This window comes from Pinus tabuliformis, chromosome 2_1, assembly GCF_031772625.1.
Source record: "Pinus tabuliformis cultivar Carrire ecotype Pingquan chromosome 2_1, CPIR1, whole genome shotgun sequence".
NCBI classification, from domain to species: Eukaryota; Viridiplantae; Streptophyta; class Pinopsida; order Pinales; family Pinaceae; genus Pinus; species Pinus tabuliformis.
The window spans coordinates 639,881,824-639,903,045 of NC_142299.1; the positions used below are offsets into that span (position 1 = coordinate 639,881,824).

General features: G+C 40.5%; 1 protein-coding gene across 3 annotated transcripts in view; it reads left to right on the top strand.

Moving 5' to 3' along the window:
* LOC149202178 (uncharacterized) overlaps positions 1-21,222 on the top strand; it is a 217,449-nt gene that overhangs the window by 23,059 nt on the left and 173,168 nt on the right. Inside the window, exon 1 of one of the 3 annotated variants that reach the window (XM_089403122.1) lies at positions 8,076-8,522. The exons of 1 other annotated variant lie outside the window; for it this stretch is intronic. In XM_089403122.1, the coding sequence (XP_089259248.1) occupies positions 8,202-8,522 (321 nt within the window). In that variant the 5' untranslated portion in view covers positions 8,076-8,201. Of the gene's footprint in view, positions 1-8,075; positions 8,523-21,222 lie in introns of those variants that run through there. One more of the 3 variants, XM_089403120.1, reaches the window with a different exon arrangement.

Below are 21,222 nucleotides of genomic sequence, written 5' to 3' on the forward strand. Positions count from 1 at the left end.
AAAAAATTCAGTCTTGGGGCTTCTCATGGTTGAACCTTGCAGGGAAAACAGTGCTTATTAAGTCTGTCCTATCTAGCCTGCCCATCTTCCAATTCTCGGCCATGTTGGCTCCCTCCAGCATCCTCAAGAAGATGGAGGAATGGATTCGAAGGTTCTTTTGGAAAGGAGGCAAGAAAAATGACAGGAAGATCCCCCTTGTCAGTTGGGACAAAGTTTCCAAACCTCTGCTAGAAGGAGGTCTGAATTTCAAGGATCTGAGGACTCAAAATATTGCTATGGGGGCTAAGATTTTGTGGAGACAAATAGCTCTGAAACTGGGCTGGGCCCAAAAGGTGTTATGGAAGAAATATTTCAGGGGTCAGAGGCTACGAAGCTTGGATGACCTCACCCACACCAGCAAAGGCTCTCAAATTCACAGGCTTTGCATGCAGGCCTTACCACTGATACAAAAGCATTCCTATTGGATCCCGGGTAATGGCAAGCTCATTAATATTTGGACTGATAAAATCATGAGCGAAGAACCTTTGGGTGAAGTCCAAGAGCTCTCTGAGCTTCGAAGCTGGATGTTAAACAGTGGCATCAAAACTTTGTGGGATATTTCTAGCTGGAAGGATAATTCGTGGGTAGGCTGGAAGAAGCCTCAAATGCCGGATGCTCTAGATCAGGCGTGGTCATTCCTGCTGACTAAGCTGAAGGGAATGAGCCTGATGAGCATCAGGAAACAAGACAAGAGAGGCTGGGGCTCTCTAACTGGTTCTTATACTGTTGCACAAGGCTATGCACAACTCAGGAAAATTCCCCACGTCCCTTGCTGCCCAACGACTTGGCGAGGACTCTGGAGGTAGAAATGCATGCCAAAAATCAATTTTTTCAGCTGGCTGTTGTGCCACAATAGCATTTTAACTAAGGATAGACTGAAAAAGAAAGGCTTCCTGGGCCCTTCCAGATGTATTCTTTGTCTGGAAAATGAGGAAAACGCCACTCATTTATTGATTGATTGCAGGTTTGCCAAGAGTATTTGGGCTGTTGCTTTTTCCTCATGGGGATCCTCTATTCGTCTACCAAACTCGATTGCTGGATACTTTATTGATTAGGCTCATCTCTATCCCGGAAAACTCCCCAATAACAACTGGTTCAAGGCAGCTTGGATGGTTTATCCAAAATTCATTTTCTGGCAAATATGGATTGAGCGCAACCACAGAATTTTTCAAGAAAAAGCGCAAAAGGGTAACCTTGTTTTGTCAAAAGCCAACGGCCTGCTCAAGGAATTTCTCGGTGAGAAATTTGAGAAGCTGGGAAAAAATAACTTAAATCCTCAAGAACTAGCGTGGGGGAGCAAGCTCGGCCTTCAGTTTTCTGAGGAGGAGAGACAGTTCCAAACTACGAAAAACTGGCAGATCAGGCTTGCTGAGGGCGATTTCCGCATTTGGCTCCATAATTGTGACAGTTCTTCCTTGTTTTTTGATGGGGCCGCCAAAGGCAATCCAGAATTGCTGGGGCTGGGGGTGTCATTAGGAATGCGAATGGCTGCATAGAGAACAGGTATGCTTGGGGCCTGGGCCACAGTACAAACATGCAAGTTGAGGCCATGGCTTTATTGCAGGGTCTTAAGCATTTACAGGTTCTTGGTATTGAGAAAGCCAATATTCTTGGTGACTCCCAATCCTTGATTCGAATTCTTGTGGATAACACGTCCCCGAGGGACTTTTAGCTAGCAAGAGTGGTTTCCAAAATAAGGAAGCTAGTTGGTTCCTTTCTTCAGGTGAATTTTTTCCACATTCTTCGGTAGAATAATAAGGAAGCGGATGCGGAAGCCAACAAAGCAGTCCTCCTTCCTGCAGGCACCCGGATAAGAGACGGGGTTGAAGATTGGGATCCAATCCCTTAATTCTGTTTCTCATGTATTATTGTCTTTTACTTCAGCAGTTTGTCTGTATTCACAAGCATGGGGAAATTAGGGACATAGGCTTGACTAACAGAGCTAAGAAGATTCAGAATATTAAGGTTAGGAAGGCAGTTTTTCTATATGTTGAGGATAGCTGGTTCATGGGGTTCCTAAATGTAACCAGCCAACAGGCTTTGATTTTCTTTTAATATAAACTATATCCGTTTTCGTTAAAAAAAAAAAAAAAAAAAACTACTAAGAAAGATCGTAAAACATAACATTAATAAAAAACAAACAATCAAGTCAACCAAATATAAGAATAGAGTAAAAATAAATAAATAGGAGTCAATATTTGAAAGAAAGAAAGAAAGAAATTATTTTAATGTCCACAAGGCTAAAGATAGCCTATGGGACAGATTGCTTCTTCATCTGCTTGATGTATTCAACCATTTTTCTGTGAAGCTTCACAATAAATGCTCCCAACTTCTCGACAAACCCCTCGCTAAATAGATTATCCCAAGAGCTAGCTGCCAGCATATCTGCATAACTTTCCTTGTTGTCTTTGAAGGCCTCACATTCTAAAATGAAATGTTTTTCTGTTTCCACTTTTTCGGAAGAACAAAAAATGCATACCCTTTCTTCCCACACTTCCTTTGGCCTTTTCCAACACCCCTTTTCACAACGGAGTTGATGAGAATTAGTCCTTAATTGAGTAATAAGAATTTTGGCTCTCCAAGAAATATTGGCCTCTATGTATGCTTTTGGTTGATGATTATGAGTGGGATTAAACACTTCAATATAGTAATTTTTCTTTCTTCCTAGCTCCTTATCCCATGTATGTTTGTGGAACTTTTCCATAACAAAAGCTTTTACCTCTTTGTTGTTTATGGGACACGCGTTCAAGCAAAGACCCCATTTACTAAACCATTTGTTATTTTGTTGCATCCAAGTTTTTTTGCTGTTTCACAACTATCATTAAAGACAAACTTAGGCCATCTACCCTCTTCCATTTGCTCAATTTTTTTTATATACCTTATGACTCACGCCATAGCAATTGCTTCAATAGGAGCAATCCCTATTTCATTTAACAAGATATCATAAGAACTGCACTTTTAATATTAAATTTGTTTGTAATCAAACACTTCTGAATTTTCTCAATTTGTTTCCACTGCATGTCGGAGGTACTGCTAACCCACAGTTCAAAACCATATAGAATCATCGGAATCACTAGAAGCCCAAAAAGAGTTTGAGTGGTCTTCCAGTCCCATAACTCTGCCTCTCTACACCTATTTTGAAAAGCATAAAATGCTTTCCAACCCCCCAAAGTTCTTTTCTTTCTACAACCATTCCAACTTAGATTTTTGTTGAAGTCAATCCTGAGGTATTTGTAATCTGCAACTTCTTCTAGAATGTTGCCTTCAAAGTAGAACTTATGCTGGTTATGTTTTTTTGTCTTAGAGAAGACCACTACTTTTGTTTTGTTGATATTGACTTGCATCCCCACACTTCTACAAAAATGCTCAAGGGATAGTAAGTGCTCTTGCAAACCAAGAGCCAATTTAGCAATCAAAATAAGGTCATATACATACAAAAGAAGCCTTATAACAAACTTGCACAAATAAATACCATCACCCCCTTGCGAATTTAACCACTTCTCAAGCTTGTCAATATATAAATCAAAAAGGTTAGGAGACAGTGGGCAACCTTGCTTGACCTCGATATCACTTCTAAAACTTTCAGAAATGCTGGCTAAAGTTCTAATTTTGACTTTCACATCTTCATACAGCCTATGCACAACTGCTCTCAAATGTTTAGGAACCACAAGTTCCTCCATTCTCTACCAAAGTTTATCCCTAGGAACCGAGTCAAATGCTTTTCTGAAATAAACAAAGCAACAAAAGACTTCTTCCTTTTTCTCCCAAACTTTTTCAATGATGTGCCTCAAAGTTATGTAATGATCAACTGTGGAATGTTTAGGTCTAAAACTTGCTTGCCCTTTAGCACGCTTATCTCTTTCTTCTGCCCGCTTGCTAATTTTGTTTTCTAGCATGCTTCGAAATAGCTTTGCAAACAAAGGGTTTATCATGATGGTCCTATAATTGGAGGGATTATTGACGTCACAACTCTTGAAAAGAGGTATTGCCAAACTAGTTGACCAATCTGTGGGGATCCATTGTTGTATGATGTTGTTGAAGATTTTTGTAATGTGAGGTGCAAGAATCTTTGAGCCCCACTTTAGATATTCTGCTTGGAGTTCAGCTAAGTCTTTTGCTTTTCCAACACCCAACTTCTTGATACCCATCTCTACCTCTTGTATTGTGAAGAGTTCAGTATTAGTGTTGACCAAGGGGGGAGGGTCAACCTTGGGAACATGCTCATAGAGTTGTCTTGCATAGTCAAACCATTTAGAAGCTGTAATATTATTTCCAATTTGTATCTTTTTCGGTTGGAGCTCCTTCCAAAATAATTTGGGATTATTTTTCCTAAGGAATATTAGTTCTTCCCTCCTTGAAACCATGAAATCAACCTTTTTCTTGCTTAATAATTGATTGTACGATTTGAGCTTTATGTTATCCTTGTTTGACTCTTTCCACATTCTCCTTGCCTTTTTGCATTCCTCGCCAAACCAAGCATTAACCGGAAAGCAATTTGTTTCAGACTTCTTAATTTTTGTTCTTTTGCACTTTGCAAGTGCGCATTGAATTAAATGTGTTAATTCATGACTATGAAGGCTGTGAATTGTAATTTTCTCCTTCTCAAAGAGCCACTCTAGCGTCATTTTGAAGGTATTACAATTTTTTGGAGTTAAAAGAATTCTACCGTATGGGAGATTTTGTTGGACATGATGAATTTTTTACTCTAATTGTTTTTTTCCAATCCAAGAGAAACATAAATAAATTGGCTTGTGATCTGATTTCAAATCCCACAGCTGATCTCCAACCAAAACTTCTTCCATTTTCTCACACAAACCATGTGAGCAAATTACATAATCTACCACACTTACTCCATTGTAAGTATTGCAAGTGAAATTACTGGACTTTTCCCATCTAGTCAAGCCATTACAAATGACTAAATCAAAGGCCTCACATAGAGTAAGCAATTGTTCACCAAAGAGATCGCAGCCCTTGTCCTCTGAAATTCTTTCCCACTGATGATTACTTTCTTCTGTAAGCCAAATAGGGTCACAATCATCTTTACAACAAAGAATGCTAGCTTGCTCACTTGCAAACCTAGCATTGAAATCACCCACTATAAGGACTTCACCTAGCTACGAATATGTGCAATATCCACTTTTAAAGCTGCAAATGGATCTTTGTGGTCAAGCCCTCTACCTTTGTAGATTTTTGAGACCTGTGGCGCAAAATAGCATGCTGCAATTCTGATGTGGTTTCTATTTTCTAATATTTTAAACCAAATGAATTGCTTATTTGAGTCTTCTTTTTCTAACTGAATAAGAAGACCTTCTTTCTCCCCTACTAAAACCATGATAACCTCGTGCCCTTTGCCATTCCTTGCTGCCTTGTTCCACACTGCCATCTTCCAGTATCCTTCAAACAAAGGTGTCTTGCACCTTTCATGCTCATATGTTTCTATGAGGCAAATTATGTCTCTATTTTCTGCAATAGGCCCTAACCCAGGTCCTCGTCTCCATGGGTAACCTCTGCAGTTCCAACAAACTAATCTTAAGGAAACCTGGGTATGACTTGATTGCTATTTATTTTGACATGCAAGACTCACATTTGAGTCTTTGTCCCTGTTTTCCCATACCGACCTTGCTTTCTGATTTCTTGTTGAAGAGTTTGTTGCCTTTTCTTTATTACCATCTTGCTGCTCTATTCTGGAATGAGGTCCAAATTGCGCTATCACAGCTTTGCCTTTATAAATCCATGCTCTCTTTCCTTCATCTTTTGTTGCCTTAACCTTTAAAATTTCCTCTCTTCTTTCCTCTTGTTGTTTTATAGTTAAATCTTCTTCTAGGAAAAAACGAAAACCCCTCAATAGATGTTTCTTGCTTAGAATAATATATTTATCACGCAAGCTAGGCATAATGACCTTTATGGGTCTAGCGCTCTCCCCATTAAACTACCCTCCATGTTTGATTAATGAGCCAAGATCCTATAACAAAAATAATAATTAAAGGAGGCTAAAATTAAAACAAAGCAATAAAAAAAAAAAAAAAAATTATTATTGCTACTATTATTATTATTTAAAAGCTAGTTTATGAAAAATAATATTTTAATAATAATTATTAAGATCAAATAATTTTACAATTATAATTTTTTTATGGAGGATTTTCGCAGTGCATTATATTAGATATCATTTTTGGGATTCAACTGCGTTAAGTAAGTCATTCAAAGTATGACCATTTCCATGAGAGGTAGTCGTAAAGTGACTAATTTCTCATGATTTTTGAATAGTTCACTTAGCACTCATTGCATCGGGTGATGCTCACAGGGGTGAAGAAGTGGGATTGAAACTAGTGAAATGTGGAGAACGAATCACATAGCATCAATCATCACTTCCGGGGCTTGCACCCGGTAACCAGGACTTCCCAGGAGGTCACCCATCCCAGAACTCCTCTGGCTCAAGCGCGCTTAACTGTGGAGTTTTTCCCACAATCAAGCCCACTTAGCTTGCTACCCCATTTGCAAAACCTTAGCAAGTATTGTGCCTCATGAACCATTCAGGTAGAGATCCCTTGACTCTTTTTGAATTTAAGTATGGGGGATTTTCGCAGTGCATTATATTAGATATCATTTTTGGGATTCAACTGCGTTAAGTAAGTCATTCAAAGTATGACCATTTCCATGAGAGGTAGTCGTAAAGTGACTAATTTCTCATGATTTTTGAATAGTTCACTTAGCACTCATTGCATCGGGTGATGCTCACAGGGGTGAAGAAGTGGGATTGAAACTAGTGAAATGTGGAGAACGAATCACATAGCATCAATCATCACTTCCGGGGCTTGCATCCCGTAACCAGGACTTCCCAGGAGGTCACCCATCCCAGAACTCCTCTGGCTCAAGCGCGCTTAACTGTGGAGTTTTTCCCACAATCAAGCCCACTTAGCTTGCTACCCCATTTGCAAAACCTTAGCAAGTATTGTGCCTCATGAACCATTCAGGTAGAGATCCCTTGACTCTTTTTGAATTTAAGTATGGGGGATTTTCGCAGTGCATTATATTAGATATCATTTTTGGGATTCAACTGCGTTAAGTAAGTCATTCAAAGTATGACCATTTCCATGAGAGGTAGTCGTAAAGTGACTAATTTCTCATGATTTTTGAATAGTTCACTTAGCACTCATTGCATCGGGTGATGCTCACAGGGGTGAAGAAGTGGGATTGAAACTAGTGAAATGTGGAGAACGAATCACATAGCATCAATCATCACTTCCGGGGCTTGCACCCGGTAACCAGGACTTCCCAGGAGGTCACCCATCCCAGAACTCCTCTGGCTCAAGCGCGCTTAACTGTGGAGTTTTTCCCACAATCAAGCCCACTTAGCTTGCTACCCCATTTGCAAAACCTTAGCAAGTATTGTGCCTCATGAACCATTCAGGTAGAGATCCCTTGACTCTTTTTGAATTTAAGTATGGGGGATTTTCGCAGTGCATTATATCTAATTATAATTTTATTTTTTATCAACAAATTGCAATTTTTTTCAATAATACTCCAAAAAAGACTCTATTAAAATTAATAAAAATTATAGTGCAGCATGTTTTTTCATATATTTGATTTAAATTTCTTAATTTCATATGATATAAAAAATTACCAAATCAGTTGACATCTCCACTAAAATAATTAAAATATTTAACAAAGAACTATGAAATTGTCTTTAGTGCGACTTCTAGAAAACAACTATTCAAAAATATATTTTATTATTTTCTTTATTCAATTCAATCCTACTAACCATCCTGACTAAGACATATCCTCGGAAAGGAAGCCACTAATCTCATTTTTTCAAAGAAATGTCATTATCAAAAACTGAACAGTAATTTAAATAATTTAAAACATGCACAAGCGAAACCATTAAAGTCGTCCCCTAATTAACCTACTACCTCCCAGCTTCCACCACGTACACCAGGAAAATGGCAACGACGTCTTTATCGATACTTGGGCATAGCAGATAGTACCATAATTTTATATGTCTGAACTGAACTAGAGAGCCTTCGAGAAAAATAATTTCGAGTTATTTGTGCGCCTGGTAGTGTTGAGATTTAATGGAATAGGTTGTATAGCTATTAAGTATTAGGACATATTGGAACATCCTGTTTGCCAAAATTTGCTACGCACATGGAAAATATCAACGGTGCATGTTGCTGGCCGGAGTTCTTGACTCAGATCCAAAATATTGGAATATTCTACACATGGCAAACACGGCTTTTCACGTTGATGAAAACGAAGGGAGTTTTCAACTCAACCATACGGAGAGGGATCATAAGCTCAAATGTCTTCGGCCTGGGAGTGCGGCCACGAACAAAATGGATCGACCGAGCAACGGCCAAACCACCTGCAATTCAGTGGAGAAAGGGAACGATGGAGGTCTGAACTTCGATAATTCAATTTCCGATGCGGTCAGAACCAAGCTGAGGCAAATGCGAGATGTCATTGGGAAGGAAGATCCCAGCTCCAAGGTGGGTCGTTCAGTCTCGCTGATTTCTCAATATCTTATCTCTAAGACTCGAATTCAAACAAATCTTACTAAACTGACATCAACACTTGGCCCAGTCCACTAACACTGGTGTCAAGTTTACAAATTTACAGTACATTTATGATAATTTAGTACAGAGTGAGTAAGTTTAATGGCTAAGAGCATGTGCTTGCTTGGAAGAAGTTACATGTTAAAAAACAGATAGGTAGAGTTTGTAGATGTTGATAAATTAATATTGGCCTGTTGATGCCGCTTGAGGGGTAGGCGTCCCCACTATGAAGGATGTTTCATCCCTTGCCAAGTCACAAGTTACTGCTAGTAAGGAGGATGTCTTGTCCCTTTCCAAGTCACTATGGGTAGGCCTCTTCTCACTATGAAAAATGTCTTGTCCCTTGCCAAGTCACAAGTTATTGCTAATACAAAGGATTTCTCGCCCCTTGCCAAGTCACAAGTTACTGCTAGTACGGAGGATGTCTAATCCCTTGCTAAGTTTGCTAAGTCACAAGTTACTGCTAGTAAGAAAGATGTCTCGTCCCTTGCCAAGTTACAGGTTACTGCTAGTATGAAGAATGTCTCATCCCTTGCCAAGTCGCAAGTTACTACTAATACAAAGAATGCCTCTTCACCAAGTCACAAGTTACTACTAATATTGACTTATGGGCTATCCATACGAGCTCCACCCAATTTAAAATATTAAAAAAAGTACATTTATGATAGTTCAAAAGCACTTGCTTAAAAAATATATATATTTATGATAGTTCAAAAGCAATAACTTACGGACAGATGAAAGTGGTTGTTCAATTGAGCATGCATTGATTTAAAGGCTTTCTTCTTCTTTTGGTACACTGTCTCATAGGCTATTTTTAGCCTCGTGGACGTTAAAATAATTTTTTTCTTTCTTCTTTCTTTTTTAATGTTAGCAATATTATAATTTTTTTAATGTGTCGAAGGGATTGTGAAATCCAAAGAATAATATCTATATATATTTCAAAATCGTCATTGACTTGCACTTGGTGCTTTTTAAGGTGTTTCATGGATTGTGGACAGCTCAAATGAGAAAAATCCAGAGAGCTTAATTCTTCGTTTTCCTCATCTTCTCAAAAAGAATCTTCCAGCATAGCAAATTTTACAGTGATAAAAAGTTACAATGTGATATGGATCTTCTGGCCTAAAAAATTGGAAATATATGATCCTCTGAAGACAGGACATACCACAACTTCATTTGTCCCTTGACAAGAAGAGTCTTTTTAGCATGATTATCGTGATTAAATACTAAAATGTGAATTGGAAATATGTGATGCTCTGAAGAGAGGACATGCCACAACTTCATTTGACCCTTTACAGGAAGAGTCTTTTAGCATGATTATGTGATCAAATACTAAAATTGTGAATATGTATCTTCTGGCTTAATATGAGATGTCACAACTTCATTCGACCCTTCTTATTTTTCTTAGCCTACTCTCATACAATATCTTTTTGCATTGTAAGGTTGCATTTCACTATATCAATGCCAGTTGGGATTTCCTTTAGTTTCATTCCAACATCTTGCATGTTAAAGGTAGTTTTGACAGTGGCTTATCTTTGTTTTCCTCATACCATAATCATTAAAATAAATTTATATGGGACTTCCTTCAGATTCATTCCAACAACTTACAGGTTAATGTAGTTTTGGCAGTGACTTGTCTTCGTTGTTCTCACTGCATAATCATTGAAGTAAATTTTTTTGGATTAAAGGCGAACTTCATTTGTTGTTAAGAGTCTGAACTTGACAACAGCAGATGAAACTGGCCTTTTAGGGTCCCATCTGTTACGGATCCAAAGAACTGTATCAGTCCTTTCATGAAGCTTAGAACCCATTCCTGTTGTCTCTGTAATACCACCAGCTTCTGCAACTACTTGCTTATGTAAGTGGTTGCACATAATTTGATTTTACAAGGCACAAATGGAAACCACCATCATTAGTTGATTCACTATTGCACAACAGACAGAGATGGCATCTATTACCCCTGACATTCTCATTTTGAAACAGCACCCCTAGTGCAAGAGCAGCTAACAGTCTTTCTTGTTGAGTTTGAGTTTGCGTGTCAAGCAAATACTGATACAATGGAGCAACTGTTGATTTTTCAACTGCCAAGAATCTTCACATTATCCTGTAAGTCTTCAATCAGTTCTGCTGCATTCTCCTAGTTCTGATGACACTTAAGAACTTCCAAGAGAGCCTCGATGGCTTCACTCTCTATCATGACTTCCACAATAGATGCACCGTAATCTTACCCTGCAAGAAAGGTATATAAGGCACCTACGAAGGTTGTTCTGTACCAATACAGTACTCTTACTAAGAAAGTAATAGGTACCTCCAAATATCTTATGGTGCAGTGCCAGGTCAAATTGTGAATCACTTTTGACAGCTCACAATCCCCATCAAACAAATAAACTCTGTTAGTCCACCAGAGGAGCTATTGGACAGAAACATCTCCATGCGCATTATGATTCAGAAACCAAAAGGCTGTGCATCTTTCGAAACTATCTGTGCAAGCACATTAAGCACTAACATCTTGGCTTCAACATTTTTCCAGGAGATTGCTGGCTTTAATGAGCTCTGTACTCCAGCAAACACCTTCTGAACAAAATGCGTTGGACCTAGAAGGCGACTATGATTGATAAGTGGTTCTCTTGTATTCATTAGGACTCAGGAGATGAGCTAATCCATCAGGAATTCTAAATATTCCATTTGATTTGCACTGCAATTACTAGTGTAAACCTTTGCAATCAAAGTAGGAGTAGATTCCCGATTATTGGCATCAAGCACACAAGGCAATTGATCAGCCTTTCATTTCTACTTGTAAATGATTGTAGCAACAATCCATCTTTAAACGGTTGCACCATGGGAAGTAATGCATGTGGCAAGCCCTCAAGGCAACACACAATCTCAGTAAGAAGTTAGAACATCTACTGCCAAGTCAAACGATGAGGATACCTGCAATGAATTATATATAAAATTAAGCAAAGGGTGTGTTGGCAAAACAATTTTGGGAATCTCCATACAAGATCCAACCGGACCAAGCTTGATAAGCATTGCAAAATTTTACAATTCTTTTAATGTATGTGAATGTTTTAAGCATACTTGTTTGCAGTCTGCTGCAGAAGAAATTCAAGAACAAGAAAAGTGTGAGAGAGGTTTTCTGGACTAAAATGCTACCTCCAAGTTGAATTCAATGCCATTATTGTTTTAGTTTTTAATATTTTTTTCAGCAGCATTGTCAGCAATTCCAAAACTGCATTGCTACTATTTCCTTATTTAGCTCAGTCAAACCCTCAAACAATTGTTCGATGTTTTTTTTCCCTTTCTATTGGTTGGAGGAAAAAAGCTGCTAATGCTAAGCAGATCCATGTTAGGCGTATGGGAGTGTCCCAACTAAATGTCTGTTTCCAAGAGAAGAGTAGCTTCCAGGGCAATAGTAGCTTCAGGTTGTAAGTAGCCTCCACTTTGAATCCTGATTTTAGTACAACCAACACCTTCACACCATTGAACAGCTGGACTTTGGCTAATTTGGCCATGGTTTACAAGAGTTTCATGAAACTTCAGACAGAATATAATGACCAATGTTAACTTACGTGAAGACCAATGTTAACTTATGTAAATATACAAAATTATCTGTTAGGCATAGGTTTTTTTTCCTTGGAAAAAATCATAATTTCATTACTTCTTTGACAAAGTTACAAAATTATTGTGTTACTTGATCCATTGGGCTTTGATGTTGGATCTGCGTTTTGGATATGGATATGAATATGGATCCCCCTAGATCTGCATAGGATCCACCATGTAAACAGATCCTTCAAAACTAGAAATGGATCCCAGGTTACTAAAATAGAACTTGTGCCAGCTAGCTCTCACATGCCGGATCCCAAGGAAATAACATCAGAATTTTTGGTTTATTTTTTTTATTTTTAAGGATATTTGCCACTTGTTTGAAACCCTAAAAAGTAAATATTCTATTTGGATTTTTAGTTAGGTTACTTATTAGTAATATGTGGGCGGTATAGTTGTATAAGTAAGTTTTTGATTACCGATAGGCTTTGTTACCCCTCTGTTAGTGGGGGTACATAGATTTTTCTAGTGCATCATTCACCACTATTGTAAGCCCAAGGTCAAAAGTCAAAGCCTTGTTAAAAACCATGTAAGGCATTGTATTAGGTCTCCTAGACCCACGTCTAGGAGACCTATAGGCTTTGTTACCCCTCTGTCAGTGGGGGTACATAGATTTTTCTAGTGCATCATTCACCACCATTGTAAGCCCAAGGTCAAAAGTCAAAGCCTTGTTAAAAACCATGTAAGGCGTTGTATTAGGTCTCCTAGACCCACGTCTTGTCAATTTGAGTTTGTATCCATTTTTTGGGTCAAACCATGCCCTGTCCCTTGAAAGCTTCACCTCAATGGTCTTGTCCTTGATCAGAATGGAGGACCTTGGGAGGCTTCTCATAAGGACTCATGGTTTTATGGGAGCCTACATTTTGTAGAGGTGATCATCGGTGTATGGGCCAGTCCAGCCCACGAAAAGGTGTGCCTATGTCATTCCACATAGTTAGTGTCTATAGAGTTTGTAGGTGACCTTGGCCTTGGTGCAATATTACTCATGACAACTCTCATAGCATAGCAGTCTCTTGTGACAACTTTCACGTTTCTTGAGGTAGTTGATGCTTCCCAATGCAAAATAGTCCAGGTGGTCAAATAGTCAACCTAGAGTCAAATAGTAGAGTATGACTAGAAGATGCCATGTCATGTGGAACTTTTCTAATCACAACATTTGCTGAAAAGTTATGGCTTGGTCAAACTTGGTCAGTAGTAGAAGGAATATTCTAGGTGGATTTTCAGGTAGAGCATTGGGAAGTTTCCTACTTGCATTATGTCAAAAGTGATTAGCATGACGAGATGAAGAAAATCCAGTGTCAAAATTCTGAGATCGTGTAAGGCATTGGAGATCAGGCATAGGGGTAGGATGGTGTGGCAATGCCCTAGAGGTTAAGGAAAAATAAAGACAACCCCATTATAGATTAGGACCAGAGCAACAAAACCCATGTTTTAGATTTTTCAGGAGGGCAAGGGCGTTAGAGATCTATCCTTTGGGGCCCAAGTCAAATTACTTAAGAGGAAGTCAAGGTAAAATTAAGTCAAAACTAGTTGTTGGGTTAAAGCTAGCCATTGGAAAGGGGTCTATAAGCTGTTATAACCTCCTTGGACCGAAAAAGTGAGATAATGGACCAAAACTCTATTCGTTGGAAACAAATAACTTTCAAAATACCAGGTTGACCTCACAAAGTCAATTCACACCTCTTTGTTGTTGAAATTTCTAAGTCTAACCATTAGAAATTTTATCTGTATTCTTTTGGTTTATTTCTCCTACTTGTTAATTACAAACAAGTTATTTAAACATATAAACATCGAAATAAACACAATACAGTCTCAACCATCTACAGATCAACAACTGAACGAAATAGCAAACACACAAGTGACACTGTTATTTTTGGACAACTTGTCCCCAGAAAAACCCAACTAGGGAAAACGGTGTAGCAATTCTGAGGGTTATTTTATTATGCAATCTATCCTTGAGTACAACTAGGTGCCAAACTGGCTCACCCGACAGAGAAAATAATTCGACAGTAATACCTCTCTATTTGGAAGCAGATATTTAGAAAATCTACCCCACGAAACCCTCTCCAGCACGATTTGAAGCTCAGCGTCAGCCCATAACCCTTTGCGTTAGCCCTCTGAGGCACTGCGCAACCTCTACGACCCTCTGCATCATTTCTGCTGCCCTCTACATGGATGATGCAGGCCCTTCTGGCCTCTGCGCAGTCCCTTTTGGCTATGTGGCTCCCTCTGGCTCAGTGTCTGCCTCTCTCTGCTTCTGTGCTGGTCTCTCGGCACTATCTCTACCTCTCTGTCCAGTACTCATTGCCCCTCGCTGCAACTGATCACTGATTCGACTTTTCTTAGCAAACCCCGCTCTAGAAAATCAAATGACTGATCACTCTAGTGTATTCTCCAACTGACCCTCAAGCCTCCTCTTATACTTTTCCTGTTGGTCCTTCAATGGCCGAGATTACATCTCTAATCAACGACTAAGATTAGATTTGGCTTGATCCATGTCTTTTGGAACCTTCTAACCCAGTTTTATATTAATACCCATTAATATTTTATTTTTCCTAAGTTTAGACTTAGGAACTCCATTAAAAATATTAATTATTTTAATATCTCCCAAACCAGGTAGAATATGCCCAAACCATTTTTGGGTCTTGGAGATCTCATGTGCTTTAGCCTCTCCACCAATTTTCATGGCTAGAGCACATCTGATGCTACCCCAAATCAACACTCCCTCTTAGCGAGGATTGTGCTCTAGTAATACTCCACATTGAGCATCACTCTGATTATACGGCACCGGTACCTGTGCTGATGCTAGGCCTCCCCGCCCAACATCCTCTGCACTGCTGCATCCTGTACTGCTGCCCATGGCTCTGCCATTGCCACTGCTGCATCCGTACGACAGCTCCCTCTGCATTTGTGCTATTGCTGGTCCTTTCTCCCAACACTACATTTGCACTGCAACCCCCTCTCATCATGTTGCATCGTGCTACTGCTAACTGCTACTGCACTGCAACTCAGTTACTGAGAAGTAAGTAACTGATCCACCCAACTATTGACATCCTTGTCAGGCTAGAAACACTCCCGATGTTGAAGCTCTCTCTGCCGCTATCAAGTGCTCCCTCTACTGCCTCTGCGTTGCTGCAACAACTCCCTGCCTCTCGCACTACTACAAACCTATCTGTGCCATCCTCCACTGTTGCAACCTCCTTTGTGCATCTCGCATTGCTGTAGCCTGCTAGCTCTGCGTTGGCCGGGACTAGTGCACTATAGCACTCTCTGCCGTTTCATCCGCACCCGTCTCTATCGACATCCACCATCCCGCTACTCTCACTTCGAGGCTCCCGTAGCTAGGCATTATCCAATAGTTTTGGGTGCCTCAAGGATCTTGCCCCTCATCGCCCGTAGTCCTCCTGACTACAGCTCGATGTCTCCCCACCTCTTTTCTAAAGGTACGTGAGCACTCATGGCACAATCGTCATCCTCCTCTACCTCCTTTTCCGCCTTCGTTGGCGCTGCCTTGGAGTCAGACACCTCTCCCTTGTTCTTCTTCCTCGGACACTGGTTCGCATAATGACCCAGTTTGGCACAATCGTCATCCTCCTCTACCTCCTTTTCCGCCTTCGCTGGCGTTGCCTTGGAGTCAGACACCTCTCCCTTGTTCTTCTTCCTCGGACACTGGTTCACATAATGACCCAGTTCCCCACAGTTGAAGCACTTAACCTTGGAGAGGTCCTTTTTCTTCCTCTTCTCCTGCTTCCCCACAGATGCCAGAGTTGCATCCTCTTCCTCTTCCTTCTTGATTCGGACTCCTTTGTTGCTACTTCTTGTCTTGCTCAGTTGTCTGATCTCTTCTTGGCGAAGAGTCGCCCACAATTCTTCCCAATCTGGAAGATTCACCCTGCCCAATATGCTCTGGACAAATGTCTCCCACTCCTCAGAGATTGCGTTTAGTGCGGTCCTCACCATCAACTCCTAATCCAGCGTGGCTCCTATGGAAGTCAGTTGGTCCTGGATCTCCTTCAATCTACCGAGGAAGTGATCTATTTGCTCCCCCTTCTGCATCTGGTATGACCGCAGTTGATTCTCAAGTAACATCTTCCTCTGCACGGAAGTATGCTGGTACAACGTCTTCAAGGTGTCCCACATTTCCTTTGCCATTTCCTTCTCGACAATATGCTGGACCACATGATCCTTGAACCCATCAAGGATGATATATTTCACCTTGGCCATTGCCTCCTCGTACTTTTCATTATCAGCCGGGTCAACTGGGATAGCCACTGTTATCAAGGAGAAGGCCTTGATGTGATGTCTATCTAGAATGGACAAGATCCTGGCCTTCCAGACCACAAAGTTGGATGCCCCGTCTAGCGAGTCCTGATCCCTCAATCCATTCATGGCCATCTCCCTGCTCTTCCTTTTGAATCCTCCGAGTCTCTACTTTCCTCGGGAAGTTCTCTCTTCGACTTCTTCTGAGTCGCTACTTCCCATCTGGGATTTCTCTGCTAGACTCCCTCTGAGTCTCGATTTCCCTTGTGGAAATCCTCCTGCCAACTATCGAGTCACACCTCTTTGATCTCCTGTGCACTTGCAACACTGATTCGAATTCCTTGGCTAGAAATCCGCCTTGGTAGCGACTCCCTCTACCTTGGTTTTGCCCGTTAGGTACTATTCTGACTCGGTAGCAACAACACCCCACCAACTTCACTCCCCGCAATCTGCCCACAGCTTCCTATGCCCCAACAACTGAAGGACTGAGCCTCTAGGCTCTGCGCAATCCCAACACTGGTTGAAATGCTCCCCTAGCCAACTACGTCAACCCTCCTGGTCTCTGTGTGGCTCTTCGTGAGCCTTTTCTGCCCTCCTCAGCCTCTACATTGGCCTCTCTTTGGCCCGAACTGATGACGCAGTCACTCTACATCAATCCTTCTTCTGTTGCTTTCTGCAAGGAACAACTTTTGTCACTCAGGACAGTTGTTTCTGCTGCAAATGCTCTGCTTCAGCTGGTGCCTTCAACTCTCCTGTGATCTGCAACCACGCTCTGATACCATGTTGAAATTTCTAAGTCTAACCGTTAGAAATTTTATCTGTATTCTTCTGGTTTATTTCTCCTACTTGTTAATTACAAACAAGTTATTTAAACATATAAACATCGAAATAAACACAATACAGTCTCAACCATCTACAGATCAACAACTGAAAGAAATAGCAAACACACAAGTGACACCATTATTTTTGGACAACTCGTCCCCGGAAAAACCCAACTTGGGAAAACCGGTGCAGCAATTCTGAGGGTTATTTTATTATGCAGTCTATCCTTGAGTACAACTGGGTGCCAAACTAGCTCACCCGACAGAGAAAATAATCCGGCAATAATACCTCTCTATTTGGAAGCAGATATTCAGAAAATCTGCCCCACGAAACCCTCTCTAGCACAATCTAAAGCTTAGTGTCAACCCACCTGGCCTCAGCGTCAGCCCAGAACCCTTTGCATCAGCCCTCTGAGGCACTACGCAGCCTCTATGGCCCTCTGCGTCACTCCTGCTACCCTTTGCGTGGATGACGCAGGCCCTTCTGGCCTCTGCGCAGTCCCTTCTAGCTCTGCGTGGCTCCCTCTGGCTCAGCGTCTGCCTCTCTCTGCTTTTGTGCTGGTCTCTCAGCACTATCTCTGCCTCTTTGTCCAGTACTCACTGCCCCTCACTGCAACTGATCACTGATTCGACTTTTCTTAGCAAACCCCACTCTAGAAAATCGAATGACTGATCACTCTGGTGTATTCTCCAACTGACCCTCAAGCCTCCTCTTATACTTTTCCTATTGGTCCTTCAACGGCCGAGATTACATCTCTAATCAACGGCTAAGATTAGATTTGGCTTGATCCATATCTTTTGGAACCTTCTAACCCAGTTTTATATTAATACCCATTAATATTTTATTTTTCCTAAGCTTAGACTTAGGAACTTCATTAAAAATATTAATTATTTTAATATCTCCTGAACCGGGTAGAATCTGCCCAAACCATTTATGGGTCTTGGAGATCTCATGTGCTTTAGCCTCTCCACCAATTTTCATTGCTAGAGCACATCCGATGCTACCGCAAATCAACATTTGTCGACAAATCAAGTTGCATATGGACCAAGGAAGCTAGACGTTAGGAGGATTTTGGTGTTATTTTTCTTTTTGAATATTGAATACCATTTTTAGAAGGAAGTTGTGGCCTTTCTTGGTATTCTTGGACCAATTTGACCCCCCTTAGGGATTTATTAAATTTATTTTGTAACATGTCATGAAATAAAAAATTGTTGAGTCTTTGATTGTGGAAGACTAGCAATATTTTTAATAAGGAGAGTCAACTAGCCATTAAATATTTTTCTATAAAAGGCTAGGCTCTCATCCATTTAATTGTTGTTATTCACTTGAGACAAGTGCTATCTTATAAAAAGAGCTCATCGATTTTGCAAACTTTTGTACTCTTGTATAATTGTTGCGTGTTTTTTGTTATTGTTTTTTTTCTTGCTATTGCAATTGAGTATTATTTTATCTAATTTAATTTTTCTAATAATTAAATTTATCCAAAGACTAGTGTTCTATGCAATTGAGGAGCTACTATGCTATGTGGAAGCAAGCAACTAGGGTTCCCCAATTGTTTGTTTCGGTTTTGTAGGTGAATCAGTCTGAAGGTTTTAAACTACTTCGAAAGAGGCTTTACTATCTCAAGGACTTTGTATTTTGTCACACACATAGGACAAAGGTTGGAGACATCATAAAAGAGGGTTGATCCTAAGGAAGATTGAAAGTTGTAAGGTGTGTTGCCACAAAGTCTAGCAGGGCTTGTTAAGGGGTGCCCTAGACCAAGTGACAACAATAAGGTAGTAGACCACTGTCACTACAACTACTATCACCTCCTCTTTCTACACTTTCACCAATGGGAGGAGTCCCGATATAAGGTCACCTACAATGGATATTCTAGGTTTCAAGGTATAAGGTGACTAAGAGGCTTCTAAGGGAAAGGCTCAACTTAGGTACAAGGCTCCAACAATGAAGAAGGGGCAATTCGCTTTCCTTAGAGAGGCCAAATTGAGGCAACGCAAGACCTAGGGTTTGATTGATAGGTTGAGAGTTGGGATGACCTAAGGTCAAGGAGCCAAGAAAAGGTTTCCAATAGTAAATGTTAGCAAGGTAAAGGCACATGAAACCTTCAACAAGCCCTCAAGTTGAAGCTATTACCAAACTAGGGTTTTATCCTAGGGCAAGAGAAATTATGGATAAAAATGGAAGGAATGGCCACCAAAGGGGAATGATTTTGAGGAAACCACTCAACCCTAGATGTTGAGACCTTCCAAGACAAAAAATTACTCTTCCTAGCCAATTCGCACTAAGCCTAGCTAGGCCACTTGGCCTTAAGATGGACGAAATTATAGAAGAGAGAGGAAATTTGGTTTTATGGATAAGAATTGACTTGATCACCAATAATGGATGGCTAGTGCTTAGTCCTAGGGTTGATAGAGTCTATGGATTCTTAGGATTAGGCAAAACTTGCAAAGGAGTAAGGATATTTTGATGCCCTAGCATCAAAACCCTAACTATTACCTTTGTGAGGGATCAAAATTCACTTGGGAGAGCTAATGTAAGATCACCAAGGGGATTGCCATTCACATATCATACAATGAGTAATGCATGTAATAATATGACGCAGAGTCCATACAATCGATATTCAACAAAGCTAGGGAACAATATTAACCTAGATCACCAATTTATTCCATACATTAGACATAAAATCAGAAATTTTCAATAAAAAGGCACTTACAAGACAATATGCATGTACAATCCAATCATTGATCCAAGGCAACTTCTCCAAAGACAAGAATATAGCTCCAAGACAAAATATGCTCCATAGATCACATCTCTCCAATAGGTACAAGAGGTCGAAATTCTCACAAGAGAGGCCGAGTTCACAAGTGATGATGATAAATGAAATAGTCCTCTCCTTTATTTATACGAGGATGATAAGTCTCTGATTAGCCTAAGAGACAAGTTAAAATTACAATAGAACCTTAGGTTACAAGCCAACCCAACTAGCTTAGACATAAATGCAAATGAAAGCCCACACATGTGAGCCGTGAGGCCTCATAAGGCTGATGTCATCCATAAAATGAGCTCCAAGTGTCAAGTGTTGAGGCTTTTTAGTGCCAAGTGTGGTGTAGAAGCCTCTAAAAATCATCATTTGAGGGTGGCCCTCAAATCTCTAGGAATATCCCTTTGTGATCCCCAAAATCCACTTGGGGTACAATAAGGTGGTCCCCTGGGTCTCCAACTACCCATAATGTTCATCTCTGCTCCAATGTTTAGAGCTTTCCACATGCTACTAACTCTCCCAAGTCTTTGAAGGCGCGACCATCCTCATCTGGGCCTTGAATCAGTTTCTGCCCTTCAGAAGGTGCTAAGGTCGGCGTGGGGGCATGTTGGTCTAGGTGTATTATCTTGAAGAATTGTCAAATGTAGTGCAAATTGGTAGAATGACCTAGGTGTAGGAGGTGCCCAGGGGTAGGTATGATGTGTTGCTACTACTTGGAGACCCAAGGCTCTCAACGCTTCACTTGTGGATGCTAATATATTTCTTTGGGGCTTGGGTACCTATGGGTAAGGTGCCCAGGTCATGGGATCCTGAACTACTTGACACTCACAACATAAAGTCCACTGAAAGCAACTAGTCATCAAGGACAATAATCATTTTTTGCATCTAAGTGAACCAAGCTTGAATGCAAAGGGCTATTTAATACTTCAAATAAGGCTCCCCTTCCAAAATTGGGGCCCTGAACTCGCATTGGTGTTTTTTCTCTAGGTAAGAGTGGCTAAAGGACAACCCTATTAGGTGTTTGCAACCCTCAAGGGGAACTGACATTTCCTTAGTCCACCCTGTTACCCACTACTTGTGGGCGACACCCATAGGAGAAATGTTTCTCCTATATTGTCTTCAGCTAGTAGGCAACCCCCAGATAGCTCGATGTGCCACCATCTCCGCCACCTGAGCCAACCATTATGC